A 16,436-nucleotide genomic window follows, 5' to 3' on the forward strand; every position below is an offset into this window, starting at 1 on the left:
AGGCAATTTTTTGAGCTGGGTGTACAATTTGTACTAAATGTTTTGTTTTGCTTCTGCTTGGTTTGGGTTGTCTGTGAGCTGCTTGTGATTTGAGCACATTATTTGACTTCTGAAGTGATTTTGCAAGAAATTTCATAAATGACCATAGCCTGTAGGTCTGGGCACGAGTGTGGTACTAAGTGTTCTTTCTGCATGTGGTACTAATGATGAGCAAGTAGGTTCATGGCCCAACATCCGGTACCGTTTCCCATGCAGTAAGGATTGCACCCTGGCTAGAGATTTCTGGGGTCCTACTTTGCTTATTGAAGCAGTTGTTTTGCTCAAGCAAGACAAGCTTGTGAGTTTGGATCTGCAGATCCAAAGTGATCATACCATGAGAGCGTGTTATTTGTAATATTTGCAAATAAATTTATTCTGGCAAAGCTGCCCTGAATTATTAATTCATGAGTTTGTTAAAGTAGAGAAAGGTAATTAATCTTTTAATTATAGCAAAACACTTCCCAGATTGCTGTGGTAATAATTAAATGTGTTTTCCATATATTTATTTCAGTGATCTTAAGGACTGTTCATTTGAAATCCATTTTTATTATTGTTATTACAAATATCATATGTATTTTTTTCTAAGGTGGAAGACAGAAGGAAAGGTGCAAGGAGGAAATATGTTATATACAGGAGAAAAAGCATCATTCAAGTTACAGATTGTAGTCCTGATGGTTTGGTTGACAGCAATTGCTCTGCTGTTCCAGAAAGGGAGCGTTATCCAGGTGGATCCAGGATGACTTTCTCATAAATGACAAAATGAGGTCCCTCTTGACTGCTTTTCCTATCTGTAGGTCTCTGGTATTTGCAGAAATGTTGCTATTTGTTCCCACATCCTGGTTGATTGAGTGTACTCTGTCTCCCTAAACTTTTCTTGCGTGCTCTGCTGGATGTATTTCCCTTTCATTCCAAATTTAGGTGCTGTATGGCAGTGTGGTTGTGGGGCTGCTGCCTGCCATGTTAGCAGGTCCTCTGGTGCTTCTATTGTAAGCAGAGAATTCAGACAGCAGGGGCCATCTGGAAGGCCTTAGCCCGTGTCCCTTAAATTGCCAAGCCCCACTGAAGGGGCCACCCATCTCTGTGATGGTTGGAATTGTTTTCAGAATGATTTCCCAGCAGGAAATCCTGGATATCCTAGCTTTTATGCAAGCATTACATGATCAGTAAGTAAACTATCACTGCAGTGCCTCCCTTTGGGGCAAAATACTCTGACTTGGAGTCTTTAATTTTATTGGGCTTGTCAGAAATGTGTTGATTTACATCCATTCAACAGAAACATCGAGGAGCTTGCTCCCAGCAGGACGTTGTTCTGTTTGGCGCTGCCTTTCTCTTCTGGATCAGTCATTCCAGAGAGAAAAGCTTTTCCTGTTGCCTGTTTGGGAAGCCTTAGACTCAGCTGTCTGCTTTGAGGCAGAGCCAGAGAGACCTGGTGGTCGTGGACCTGGGCAGGGGTCCTTGCAGAGAGCTCAGTGCGGCCAAACTGTCCTTGTCCTGCAGGGTCTGAGATGTGCTGTGTGACCTGGCCTGAGCCCGTGTGTCTGGGAGCTGCTGCAAGGGTTGGGGTCTGCTTTGTCGTATGAGTGGGGTGTCAGCATCAGTAACGTGCATGCATTCAACTATGAGAATGGTGTTGACTGTATCTGACTGCGGTGTTCTGTAGACAGTCTCCTGCACCCTCAGACCTTTGGAGCAGGTGGCCTCGGCTGTGTTTGGCTGGCAGCTGAGGACATGAGCGCATCTATGGAGACTGTGACCAAACCACAGGAGTCGTTCAGAAGAGATTAGTTATGCAGTTACCTTCATCAAAAGCAAACCCACTTCATTAAGCACACAGGGAATGCAAAAGTGATGGGAAAAGTGGTTTCCTTGATGAGGTAAACACATTACAAGTTACTCATTATACATAAAATAATAGCACATACCACATGTTCCTGGGAGTTCAGGCTGGAAAATGTATCACTACTGCCATGTTCCTCTCATTTCCTGTGTATTCATCTGAAAGGTACTGATTCAGCCTCTTTAATTGGCTTGTTATACACTTAAAAAGACCCTAAATCCACAACAAAACTCTTCAAACTTTCACACTGTAGGCTGTGCTGTGTGTTTATATGTGTTTGAATTTGAATATGAATCAGAAGAACAAGAACTTGAATTTTCAGTACTCCAGTGGGTAGATGAATAGATGAGTGAAGAGAGAAAGAAGAGTAAATAAATAAAAAAGAAACCCTGGGTAAAATAAAAGGCCTGCGATGAGCCTCGTTTCTGTGCACTGCTCTGGAAGCAGAATCATCTGGCCTCTTGCCCCATTTATGCACGTGGTCCTCTCAGTTTTAAATTAAAAGAAGAGAGTTTTAGGGATGCATCATTATCTGTACTTTCTTTATGGAAACAACTCGCAGTGCAACCTGATGTTTTCTTCGGCACCGAGGATCTGAGCAGGGGCTGGGTTGGAACGAAAGCCATTTGGATGTGTTTTGCAGCCTGCCGTTTTAATTAGAGTATTGTCATCTCTTGGCTGCTTGCAGACCTCCAAAGAAATGTTGTGCCCTGCTGGGTTGTTCTCCAGATGTTTGCGTGGTTGATGTTCTTATTGGTTTGGGGTTTTTTTGCTGATTCTTCCTTTTCTGGAAGCAGGTTTCCAATTGTGCTTTGGATGCTCGGTGAATGCGGCTCAAAACGGGGTGGGGAGAAGAGGTGGTCCTCGCTTAAGTGCATAGTTTGTCCTTTCTGTGCCACTTCTGCTTTGTGGTGGGCTCTGGGCAGGGCTGTGGACTCATGCCAGGGTTGAAACTGAAAGATCTTTGAGGTCCCTTCAGTGAAGATCTTCTTGCTCTTATTTCATAAGCCAAATACAAACTGTACATACCAGTAAAAGGAGGTCTAAAGCCAATGTGTCATCAAGTACTGATTAAGGGGAAGAGAGCCTTTATCTTGTTTATTCTACTTTGTAGGTCTCCTTGGAACACCCACATGTTAGCACTGAAATAAAAAATTGCTCTATATGAAATTAAAGTCGTAACTCCTCCAATCGCTCACAGACGTTAAGAAAACCCTATGATGAGAGCAGGATTGCCTTCCAACCTGCTTCCTGAGTTTAAAGGTTTTGCTGTTTTTGTTTTTCTGCATTTCCTCCGCTGAAAGAGAATGCAGAAGTACAAATCTTGCAGCTAAAGCTGATAAGCGACACTTCCCTCCCACGTTCTGCTCTGTGTGCTTGGTGCCTGGGCACTAAGTAGTTTGAATGGTTGGGATTCTGGAGGCAAGTGGTTTGCATTAAAAAAAAAACCAACAGAAATTGGAAAGCATTTTTTGAAATCTTTTTTTTTTCCCCCTTTTTCACTAAAAGGAATTTCCATTGCTTTCTTAAATCATTTTTCTCCCTGCTCTCCTGATGTTTCAGAGATGGAGATAGAGGCAGCAAAGGGAGGAATGCTGTGAGCAGCAGTATCCAGAGGGACTGAGGTAGGCTTTACATGAGCAGGAGCTGATGAGAAGCAATTTTCCTTCATTTCTAAGGTCACTGCAAAGGAGCAAGTCCAGAAGGGATGCATGTCATATTTTTCTCCTCATACGTGTTGGAATTCTTATCAAAGCAGTTTATCAACTGATATCATTTTCAATTATTACCTGCAGAAACATTCATATTATTAGATGTGCTGTTGTAATCCTCTTGAAAACAAAATATGGGCACACTGCAGCTGATAAATTGAAGTAGGAGGAAGCAGCTAATACCTATCTTAGTAAGCAATAAGTCCACGGTGTGGATCTTATGAATTCTAATGGTATCTTTCTGCCTTTTAAATGCATCCTGCCAAGGCAGTAGTAAACTTTGAACTCGATATTCCAGCCAGGAATTACTATATGTTGATCTTTCAAAATGTATGTTCCCCTTCCGGAGGAAGTATTAGATTTAGATGAAAACAGATCTTCATCATCTGCCCACGGATCTCAGCTGCAAAGCTCACACTGATGTCAGAAATTCAAACTTCCATGTGGTCCTGTTCTGTACGCCTGCTCTGCAGGGTAATATGAGAGGTACTTCTTGGTCAGATAGCTGGTAATAGATCATACTTCAGTTGGTGTTCTGACCTCAGGTGATTGCATAAGGACCTGGGCACGGAATTCCCTGTCATTGGAATCCAATAGATGTGGCTTGAAGCTGGCAGTGAGGAAGGTTCTGCAGGAGGCCCCCAGGGAGCAGGGCTGTGACATGGGGGCTGCAGAGGACACAGAGGCATCCAGGGCTCTGGAGACCCCAGGGTTTGCTGCAGCTTAGTAAAGACAGAGCTCCTTCAAAAATCTTGCTTTCAATCCTTCAGTAAATAAGTTCTCAGCGAACATCAACACCTAATTTCCATCTGTGGGTGGAATGTGAGAAAAGAGCCATGAAAGCTGAGAAGCAAATGGATTTTGTTCCTCAGACAGCAGTGTTTGCAGGACTGTGGGGGGGGTCTGCACTCTGTCTCCCTTCTGCTCCAGATTAGCTGGGAAACATACGTGGATGGCTCGAGGAGCATGCAGGAGGAAGCCACAATCAACGAGGCCACTTCTGTGGTGCAATCTCACTGGCAATTAATTAACTGCAGGTCTTACCGCTTGGGATCTATTCATTGCAATTTTCCTTTTACATCCTGCATGATGCGTTGGGCTGCTCAGCCTGGATGCCGGGTTTGCTTTACAGTCATTTTGTTTCTGAAGTATTTTACCCTTCAAGAAAAGGGTAGCTGTCTCACTGAGTGACAAGGTTAGTGGGTATGGTGGGGATGGGTTGGTAGTTGGACCAGCTGACAAGTCTTTCCAACCTTAAGCACTCTGTGATTCTCTGCTCTACCCTGGATTGCTCTCTGGATGGTTTCCCCCTTCTCTTCTACGTACGGTAAACAACCTCGAGTTGTTCTGTTGTTCTTTCCTGCTGTTTAGCAAAGAAAAATGGTTTGGGAGACTGAGTTTTCCCAGTTCAGTTGACTGTCCGGGACCAATGTGAGGTAGAATTAATAAAAGCAAACCAAAAACAAAAGCACCAAACCACGGGGTGGGTATTCCAATTACAGTATACAAGCTAGACATCCTCCTTCACCGGTTTCCTAATTTGATAAATGCCTTGAGCTGATTTCAAAATGTGTAGGCTATTTTTAACCATGGTAGCAGAGCCATCTGTATTGTATCTGATGAAGTTCTGTGATAGAACAAATTCATTTATTCTGTCTCCTTACAAGTTATACTAAGCTTTATGTTATAAATAAACTGGTTTGAAGTGCATGATGTCATTGAGCTTGAAAGTCTGTAGATAAATTCATGCTTAAAGGGTTTCTGTTTTGTGTATGAATTTAAAGTGGTGCAGATTGTTGCATCTCTTTTCTGTCTCTGTCTTGTGGACTGCACGCTCTGTGGGGTCAGGACTGCCTTTATAGTTGTGTTTGTACGAAATACACAGAGGGCCCAAATCCAAGACTGGTGCTCTCATATGTTACAGCGAGAAAAATAAGAGCAGTCAACAAAAACAGAATCACACATTTGATGGCAGGATTTTCAGAAGCACCGCAAGGAACGATGTGCCTAAATCCTACCATTGGCTGTTAGAAAATACAGGGAATTAATTAGGAGCTCCACTCACTTGAGGTGTAAGCAGACCTGGTTGTAGCAGGGGCAAGCCTGCTCTGGCAAATCTGAATGGACGTCAGTTGGAAATCTGTGCTTTGGTTTCTGTTCCAGGAGGTGAGAAGGCTGGTGGAGGCACAAAGATGGCAGCTGGATTGAAGTAGGACTTATAAAAGACATTGGCTAGAATGGCTGTCCCTGTGCTTGGGGATGGTGTCTGGGAGATGTTTAAGCCAGGAGGTTCCATAAAGAGTGCCACGTACAGCACAGATTTTACTGTAATTAAAAAGAAAATGAGCAGTGCTTTAATTGAGATCTGAAGATTAAAAGCTCAAATCTTGCTGTCCTCTATTATTGTCAGATAGGAATTACACCGCATATGTGTAACAAACCGTTGCATTTTAAAAATGGGACCATAAAATGCTGCTGTAATTTAAAAGCAACCGATTTACGAGGACTACAGTTTGCAGCTCTGTCACTTGCTAATCAGTCTGTTAAACATAATAGCCATTCTTGTCTGGAGGCTGTTAATCTTATGTTGTGAATGCACTTATCAGCACATATTAGAAATACAATACAAGGCTTTCCAACAGAGGAATGGATGCAATTACTGCAATCAGTATACGTTTAGCTGCTGTCTTATCATACCGTGTTTTTCTTTCCATTTCCTTTTTTATTTTTTTTTTTCCTTTTAAATGGTCCAACGACAGAATTTCTTTCAGTAAACATAGAGGACACTTGAAAATGCTGTTAAATCCATGGAGATGCTCAAATGTGACTGTAGATCCAAATGAGAGATGGCTGCTGGTATGGTTGGTGGGTCTAGCAGGTTGGAAGCCGGATCTGGTAGTTTGGTGATATTTTTCAGAGCCTTGGAAACACATTCATGGATGTGGAGGGATGTATTTAGGTGGTGGAGAGCTGAGGTTGCTGCATTTGAATTAGAATCATAGAGTCGTGGAATCATTAAGGTTGGGAAAGACATCTCAGATCATCCGGTCCAGCTGTTAGTTAGGTTATGAGGAATTAGGTTAATAGAATATTTTATTTATTTTGGGATGTGTCTCTACATCTGATAGCAGTGAGGAACCTCAAAGTTTTTGCAAGGGAAAACTGAGAAAACTTGAGAGTGGATTGCTTCCAGCAGCAATGGTGTAAATATGGCTGTCTCAGGGAACGCCAGGACTCAACAAAATCTGAGGATTTCAGCTGAACAATTTTCCAGGCTTGAACATGCTTTTATGGGGAAAGGAGAGAGCTGGGAGGGGGCAGGAGGGAGGAAGGAATGGTTTTGAGCAGTGAAGTCTCCATTGCTGAGGAAACCCATGGAACTGTGGTTCTGGGGGGCATTTTGTCCTATAGACGAGGGATGGAGAAGGTGGGATGGAACGTCTCTTCTCCCCTTCCTGTTTCTAATCATTCCCTTCCAGAGCCTAAATGCATTAACCTCACTTATTGCTAGCTTGCAGCCAGGCTCATTAATTCATGGGCTGACCTTAGCTCTCAGCAATACCCCAGCAGCCACCCAGTGCACGTCATTAGCTGTCACTGCATGGGAATCCATCACATGTTGGGAAATCATTGTCTTGCAAGTGTGACAAAGTAATGATTACCCTTTAAAAAGGTGACCCCGAGATGTTATGTGGTGACCATTGTGCTGACCTCACTTACATGCCATTAGAAGCTAATTGTGGAATGATTTTAGAAGAGAGAGAGAAATATTAAATCCGCCTCTCTGCTTTTTGTCAATTGGAGTTATCTTGGCACTTCTGGAGAAATTGGGATTCCTTTCTTGGAGAAAAATAGGCTTTATGGGAGTGGATTACATTAAATTTCCTTGCTCAGCTCTCTTGCTTTGGGTTTTGTTGTGAAGATGAGGGCTGTAAGCAGATCTCTGTTACAAGAGGAAGGGGTATGGAGTGGAACTGTGATTGGCCCTGTTCTGCTCTTACCCTGCTTGCTCAGCCGAGTTAATCCTGTTTTATCATTTAAAACGTGGGAAACTTTTAGATGCCAGTTAATTTTAACAGTTTCACTGTCTGCTCAGTGGATATCAGTAACAGCAGGAAAAAGATAGCTCTTTTTTCTCCTAATTACCAGACTACAAAATAAAGCAATCATATGTGCCCCAGGTCTCTCTGAAGGACGTGGAGGGAGAGGAGGTCCTGTTTGTGTTAACGCTGACAGACAGCACTGATCTCTGTGTTAGCTTCGTTGAAGATGTTATCATGGCCATGTTTTTCTTAGCAGAAATGTGAACTAGACACAGGACAGCCCAGCTTGTACTTCTCCATGTGAGTGCACGTTAAGTTCGAAGATAGCTGTCTAATTCTTTAGATGCTGACTCTTGAAATTGGAACAGAATGTAGGAGGAAGCAAATAATTCTCGCCTGTGCTCCTGCTTTGATTTGTTCTTTATTTTGTGCAGTTGGAATTAGGGTATCTTCTGCAGCAGATTCATGAGTTCTGTGCACTCAAGCAAGTTTTGGAACAAACCATTGCTTATTAACTTTCCATTGTCCTTGCCGACTGCTTGGCATTCTGCTACATGTTTGTTTCCACCCTCTGCCCATTAAGCAGAGGATTAAGTTGAAGGTGTCACATTAGGCTTTTAAAGTCCTCGAGAACAGAGCACCATTTGTCACTGTTTTCATGCATCCTCCAGCGAATTAGGTATGTGAGTGCTACCATCTGCAGCCTGTCTCCTCTTCCCTTTCATTCATAAATGCAGCACGTGGGGAGTTTGCATCTTTAGATTATCCCCTCTGGTTGCTGTTTCTGCCCAGCCGAGAGGCTGCCAGCTTCAGTTGAAATCAAAAGAGCAACTGGATCACCAGTAACATCTCCTGGGGCAAATCACATTTCTCTGTACCCATGCAGCTGGTGTATATGAATGAGTTTGATCAATTAGTACCAATGTCGGCCATGTGGAAATCGTAAGGTATTAAAATGCCAAGGAAAGTTTTTGTTGCAAGTGTAAGTTGAGGAAGAACTCAACCCTGGGGTTGATGAACCCAGGCTTCATTTACAAAGCTCTTCACTCAGGAAGATGAGGAGCCTGTGTGTGTTTGTAAGGATCAAAGAGCCTTGCATAGTGGTATGGGCTCAGGAGCTGCCGTGTAGAGTCGTTCTTCCTGATAACCTGTGGTAAATTTGGAAGTGTTCAGGGAAATTAAATTACATGTCTTCCATCTCATAGTTGGCTGGGGAGGAACAGGACGGAGCGAAGCACCTTTTCTATGCTGAGCTTGTAGCCACTCATATGGGGTAGAGAGGATGGAGGAGCTGTGTGGGAGATCAGCCTTTTTCATCTACTTAATTACCTGCAGGGAGCACATTTGTTTGGCTGTAAGGTGGTGACTTTATAGGCAGATCGAGCCTGTCCCCTTGCATGGCAATGGATTTCTAGCAAGTAACTTTTGGGTTATTTTCAGTGGCTGCACCATCGATTCCCTGAGTGACCCAGACCATTCAGTTCTCTTTGAAGGTTAACTGCAGTGTTTGCTGCCCTGATGTTATGTGCAGCTTGGCTGAATATAGACATGCCTTGGGTTATTAAACTGCAGTATCAGAAATGGTAAAAGAAGTGTCTCCCAGAATTGCACTCTTGTTCATTTAAAGGCCTTCTGGGAGTTTCTGGAGGGAGATGTTTGTAATGGAAGTTATGCATTGCAAAGAAGTTCTTGTATCACTGGATTTATTGTCTTGAAAATTTAGTCATTGGTTGCTTAAAAAGCCATCACTGCTTGATGGTGTATTTCAGCAGCTTGCATAACAGTGTGAACATGCACCATGTGATTATGGTAGGTAAATACACAAAGATTTCTGAACAGTTGAGAGAAAAATTCTAAGCACCATTTGGGCACTGGTATTTATTAACTGGTTAGAATTCAGTGTAAATCTTTCATCAAAAAATCATTTATTATTTGTGTACAAAAATAGTTGCCTCTATATTTGCATCCAACATCAGCTAAACTTTGGCCCCAGCTTCTTATTGGATGGGTTTGTTGCACTCCCCAGCAAGATGCTTTCTCCTGGCAGAGGAGCTTTATTTCAAGAAATACACAGCACAGCAATAAAGAGGCTCTAAATAGTAGCCAGAAAAATATTCAGTGCAATCAAAGTGCTTTTATAAACCCCGAAAAGCTTACATGCTGTTTCAAAAGGGAGAGCTGTAACAAAGGAGCAAATGGAGTCCCAGTACCCAGCAATGGACTCTTCCAATTACATCCAGACTGATTTTGGTTCTTTTAAGTCCTGTTTTGCTAAAGGCTAACTAAAATAGTATCTAAGGACTCTTTTACTGGAAGAATTTCTGTGTGCTGTCACAAGGGTGGAAGCAAATAAAAATAATTGAAGCAATTGTCTCAGTTGTCTCCAGGGTTGTCATGATGATGTTGATAAAATCAAATAAAGTTATTGCAAGTTGTTAGTGAGCAGCACAGTTGTGAATTGGCAGTGGATGAAGCTGAAAAGCTTAAAAGGTTTGCTCATTACCTAGATTTATTGTTTTCAGTTGTGGGAAAATGTTGGCTAAGCAAAAATACCATGAATAATACCTGGTCCTGGTGGTGCGTTTCAAACAAAAGTTTCTTTGTTTTTTATACCTTTTACTAGATTATTAAAGCCTACTCTGTCAGTCCATGCATTCTTAACATATGTAACAGCTTGGTTTTATCCTATATACTGTTCACATAGCCCATGTGTCTGTGAAGAGCAACACTCAGCAAAGTATAAGGACTGACAGTACGTGAATCTTTGCAATTCATAAACTGGATGCTGCTCTGTTAGGAGACATTGAGTCTCATTTCCTTCGTTTTGGACTACTGGAGTCTTAATTTCCTAAAGGGGAAGAAGGTCAGGACCTGCAATCTGGATCTTTTCCCCAAGACATCCTGGCCGTCTGCTGCTTCCTTTGACTTCAGTATGAAATTAGGGTCACGAGCATTTCCAATCAGTTGTTGAAAACTCTCCTCTTGTGTTTGCTCTTTGGTAAGCCGTGCTTGTGAAATTAATCCTCTTGAGATCAAAGGAGTGAGACCTGTATTTCTGAAATATTTCATAAACTAATGTACTTTGCTTATATAATCCTGTTCTCATTGAATTTGGTGACAATTTGTCAGCGAGAGTGGAATTGACCATTATTAACCTCGAGGAGACTTGGAGGCAAGACGATACCAGACGTTTTATTATTTTCAATTACCTCGTGTCTGCTCCATTTTTTATGAGTTTATTTACTCTGCCGTGTGCCTCAAAAACAGTTAGTTTGCTGTTTACAGGAAAAGTTATTTTATGAATGGATGAAGCTCATGGTTTCCTCTAGTGGCCAACAGCACCAGCAGGAGGTTCTGTCTGTCAGCTGAGTTGTCGATGCATTGTGGTGGGGGCCAGATTTCCTTCTCTCTGAAGTTGTGCAGGGCAGGCTCTTCAGTTAGGTTAGCAATGCAAGTCTTTATAGCTAATAGTGGGTGTTTGTTTGTGATAACTACTATTTATACTGCCACTGACACCACAACATCAATCACTGTGCACCGTTCCGGTACTTAATTCAGTAATCCCATGTTTTGCTTTGACAAAAATTAGGAATAAGTTTAATTCTTTACTTTTTCAATGCCAGGTGATTTTGTAGTTCTTAGAGAAATCGCTAATATTAATGCTACAGTGGGCATTCACAGTAATCTGTCATTTTGTGAGATGAGCCTGTGCCATTCCATATTAATTCCTAATAAGATAATAAATGCGGAGAAGCAAAATATGGCTTTTTTTCCTAGATTCAGATTATATATATATATATATTTTATATATATATATATATATATATATATATATATATATATATATATATATATATATATTTCTTTGCATATACTAGCAGATTCAGGAAGAGAGTCCATCAGAATATATGTAAGGAGGTAACAGCCCTCCAAAATAGTGTGAATCTCTAAAAAGCACCTGAATGCAGGGATGGAAGACCTCTTCAAGCTCCTTAAGCACTTGAAACCCAGGTCTTACTATTTTCTTTGTGCAGCCTGTGCTTTGCTGTGTTGGGAGAGTGTTTTTGATGGAGAAGAGGCAGCCTGTGGGTGGGTGCATGCTGCTTTCTGGCTTAACATCCAGTGGAAATACTTAAGTTTCAGCTTGGTGAGGTGGGTGAGGGGTACATGAGGTGCGACATCAGGAAATTGAGCCCAAATGTCAGGGCTTTGTGGGGGTTCTTCCAGCACCAAAGGTGGTGTTGTGAAAGTACACAAAGAGCATTATAAACTTCAGTAGGAAGAAGAAGGTCTACTTGCTGGAGTTTGGGAGAGGAAATAAATCCAAGGCCATGGTTTCTTTTTCTCCTCTCACCAGAAAGAAAAATGTCTAATGAATGTCTCATGTCTGAAATACTGGGCTGGATTCATCAAAGGGAGTTAGTAATTACCAAATTGAGAGAATCATGAAGCGCTTTTCTAAATTTGAAAGGCTCATCAAGAATAGATCAGGAGCAGGCAAAATTAATAGTTATGAACTCATTTCCATAGAAATGGACTTATTAGCAACCATGCCAGCTGCCTAAAATTATAAGGTCTTTTCCTTGTGCTTGCAGGAAATAATCTTTTTTTATAAAAGTAATTTTGACTTTTTATTTTTTATGGCTCCTCTAAACTCAAACTGAGGTTTGGCAAAATCCTTCTAAACCAAGAAAAGAATTCACCGGGCAACAGAAGTATTAAACTAAGAAGAGAAGAAAGATTTGGAAAGGGGAAGTGATTTATAGTCCTTAGATTCCATCAGGCTCTTCCCAACAGTGCAGACTTACTTAAGAGAAAAATGGAATAAACCTCAAGAAAAAGCTGAAGTAGGATAAAGGATAAAATATGGTTTAGTGGGATTTAACGACTGATAACAGCATGAGTTACGTTCATCATCTCCTCTGTTAGTGGGTTTTCCCACTCGTAGTGTTTTGTCTTCACCAAACACTTTCACATTGACAGTGACCACAGGGACCAGCGTTGGTCACCTGCTGAAAGTCACATCAAGGAGAAGCTGAGGACTGGCCATGGCAGGGTGGGATGTCTCCTTCGATAAAGGGGTGCAGTGCTGCACACTGAGGAGAGAAATCTAGATGCAGGCGTTGTGATGTGGAGTTACCAGCTGATGGAGCTGGTAGAGGTAAATGCTAACCTTTAAAGTCTTGCTTATGATTTAATATAATTCTGCTTTTACTTTGGCAACCTCATTCAATTTCATTGGAAAAGGCAGCGCTCTCCCACATGGTATTATAGAGGGTGGATAATAAATTGCATGAAGTATGAATATAGTGCCGATCCTCTTGCTAGGAAAGAAGCCTCTGCAGGAGATGCAGTGGTGAGCAGAAAAGCTCAACTCTGAGAAAACTTTTCAGGTTTTATCATGGTTTTGTTCGAGCTGTAACCCAGGAAGAGGCTCAGAACAAAGACGGTGGGTTAGTCCATGGGGGTACTCTGTGACCCACATATTGTCACACTTGGCATTGCATGAAAGCTGACTCTGTCCTGAGGAGGTAAAAAAGAGCCCATAGCTTTGAGAAAATCCATTGACCCGCTGTTCTGGAGGAAACTGGAAACCTGCTGGCAAACAAAGGGGTGCAGAAAGTTGAGCACTTGTTTGCTAAAGCTGCACAATCGATGGAGACTCCAGAGTGAAAGCTAGCTGCATACAGTAAGTCCCGGCCTTTCAGCAAAACTCCAAATGGGAAATGGACTTTCATGCAGTATTATGATCTCATCTTACATGGTTTGCTACTGAGACAAAAACAGAAAGCAGTTGGTGAGCCCTGTTGTTTTTCCAGGCAACAATAAGGCTTCTCCTTTGAAGCAGGACCACCGCCTGCCTGGAAAGTCAGCTCTGCTTTAGTGTGCATGAACTATCAGTTGGATCTGAGGAAAGTTTCTGTTGTGTCACTGCTCATTTCCAGCCCAGCAGTGAATGGTCACGTCTGTCTTTAAATGAAACTTTTGTCTGGTGAAGGCTCCTCGCTGTTCTAAGGATGCAGTGAAGGCCTTTGCGTATTTGTAGGGGCAGGAGTCATTTACTCCCAGGTATTACTTTAACTTGCTTATATAGACAAGATGCACATGTTCTTCTTATAGAGATCTGAGTCCTGGTGTGCCATAAAAATAGAAAATCGCTATTATGGTTACCTTGGGAGTGTATAGAAGAAAAACGGGGAAAGGAAAACTTTAACGCGTGACAGACAGAGCAAAGGCCCATCAGTCGGACATACAAATTTCACAGAATCACAGAATCACAGAATCACCCGGGTTGGAAGGGACCCCAAGGATCATGTAGTTCCAACCCCCCTGCCTAGCAGGGCCACCAACATACATATTCAGATCAGGTTGCCCAGGACCCCGTCCAACCTGGCCTTAAACACGTCCAAGGACGGGGCATCCACAACCTCCCTGGGCAGCCCGTTCCAGGGCCTAACCACTCTCCTAGTAAAGAACTTCCCCCTAACATCTAACCTAAATCTTCCCTCCTTCAACTTAAAACCATTTCCCCTAGTCCTGCTGTTGTCAGCCCTTTTGAAGAGTTTACTCCCCTCCTGGCTGTAGGTTCCCTTCAGGTATTGATAGGCTGCAATGAGGTCACCCCGCAGCCTTCTCTTCTCCAGGCTGAACAAGCCCAACTCCCTCAGCCTGTCCTCATAGGGGAGGTGCTCCAGCCCCCTGATCATCTTAGTCGCCCTCCTCTGGACCCTTTCCAAAATCTCTATGTCTTTCTTGTACTGAGGGCTCCACACCTGGACACAGTACTCCAGATGGGGCCTCACAAGAGCCGTGTAGAGAGGGACAATCACCTCCCTGTCCCTGCTGGCCACCCCTCTCCTGATGGAGCCCAGGATCCCATTTGCCTTTCGAGCTGCCAGAGCGCACTGCTGGCTCATATTCAGTCTCTCGTCCATCAGGACCCCCAGGTCCTTCTCTGCCGAGCTGCTCTCAAGGACCGCTCCTCCCAGCCTGTACAGGTGCCTGGGGTTCTTCCGGCCCAAATGCAAAACCCTGCACTTTGCCGTGTTGAACCTCATCAGGTTCACCCGAGCCCAGCCCTCCAGCCTGTCAAGGTCCCTCTGAATGGCATCCCTTCCTTCCACCGTATCAACCGCACCACTCAGCTTGGTGTCGTCAGCAAACTTGCTGACTTGCTGATTTGATTGATAACTACAGACTGACCTGACAGTATTTGGACTTTATTTCATTGGTGAATCCAAAGCAAAACCCTCCATCAATAGTTTTGTTCAGAATTGGAAGCTGCTTGTGGGTGTTTGTGAGTGGCAACTGTTGGCTCGAACAGATTGAACCTAAATTGCAGATCCAGACATACTTAACAGGGCTAATAACCACATCCATAGTTAATGTAAAGCTCATCTCAAGATTTTATTTCTGCATTGCAAGCAAATTCATTTTATGTAGTGTAGATAAAACAAACTGCCAGAAGTGATAAGTGGAAAACCATGAAGTTGAGTGTGCCGTCTTAGTGCCCACAGTGGTTAGATCTTTTAACAGAACAGCCTTAATTACATCCATAGTAATGTACAATAATATTTCTCTTAAAGAGATTTTGCTGGCTGCCTGGTTGGCCACCCAAAGATGCTTCTAGTTTTGCCTGAAGGTGGATATTATCTTCTGTCACCATGGAAAATATTTATCCTCCAGCCATTGAAGCATATGTTTGTGTTGTTTCTTGTCAGAAAGAAAACATGAAAATCAATAATTCCTGCTCATTTTTTCCCTTTACAATGTGCCTTCAAAAACATATGGCAAAAACAGTTTCTTGCCTCTGTGCAGTTGGGAAGAGGAAAAGGATGTTTAAGTGTCTGTTCTTTGTAGCAGCATACAGGCAGCCCGCTATGAGCACAGCCCTTGAATCACTGCTGTGGGAAGGGGCACACCAAAGTTTCTGGCCTGTTCTGTTGTTCTGGAGCATCAGTATTTGCAGCACCATTATAATAATGTATTATATTGAGTAATTCAGCAATGCAGTTCCCAGGGTTTGGGGCTTGTTCTGTGTGTTCTTCACGATTACATGGAATGAATGTTTGGGTTTAGTGGGAAGGATGGCTCTATGTCAGGAAACTAGAAGATGTTGTCACCTGTCTATAAAGGATGGCTATTGCCCATACTGGCTGTTGCCAGTGTATAGCCTGGTTTAGGTTTCCGTTTTCAAATCTGCACATTAAATTGAATGGTAAATCTTCTGTTGAAAAGAGAAGTCAGAATGTCAGTAACATCCTACTGACATTTCTTCTATGGACAATTTTGTTTTCTTTCTTCCCAGAGCAAACATCACCTCCTACGAGATCCTGCAGATGGACTTTGAGATCGACAACACCAGCAGCCTGGCGGGGGCCCAGCAGATCACCTGGCAGGTGGAATACCCTCGAGATGATTCTCTGAGCGAGCTGGTGGTCTCTGAGATCTTTGTCAGCCGAACGGTGTTTGCTGGAATTGTTCCTCTTGCCATGGTAAGAACCTGCTGCTGCTTCTTTCTGCTCAGTGCTTCCGCTGATTCTCGTTAGTATTCAGGGGAATGTGAACCGTTTTATTATGTGCTACTTCCTGTGCACCTGCTGCAAATGATTTAAATGCAAAAAATACTTTTCAATAATATTTTATTTACCTGATATGCCATAATGGCTCCTAGGAAACTATTTGAGTCTTTTGTGTAAATCCTTTAGTGTTTGTGGATTATTGGCCTGGTACATGGTAATAGCTCCTTTGGAGCCATTGTCTTCTGGTGTATTAATGTGACTGCCGTGCATGTGCTCTAAGGGT

At 42.7% G+C, this 16,436-nt stretch overlaps 1 protein-coding gene across 2 annotated transcripts in view; it reads left to right on the forward strand.

Moving 5' to 3' along the window:
- TMEM132B (transmembrane protein 132B) overlaps nt 1–16,436 on the forward strand; it is a 182,796-nt gene that overhangs the window by 104,480 nt on the left and 61,880 nt on the right. For both annotated transcript variants that reach the window (XM_048963875.1, XM_048963874.1), the window contains exon 4: nt 15,940–16,126. In XM_048963875.1, the coding sequence (XP_048819832.1) occupies nt 15,940–16,126 (187 nt within the window). The remainder of the gene's footprint in view (nt 1–15,939; nt 16,127–16,436) is intronic.

This window comes from Lagopus muta, chromosome 17 (assembly GCF_023343835.1).
Source record: "Lagopus muta isolate bLagMut1 chromosome 17, bLagMut1 primary, whole genome shotgun sequence".
Taxonomy (NCBI): Eukaryota; Metazoa; Chordata; class Aves; order Galliformes; family Phasianidae; genus Lagopus; species Lagopus muta.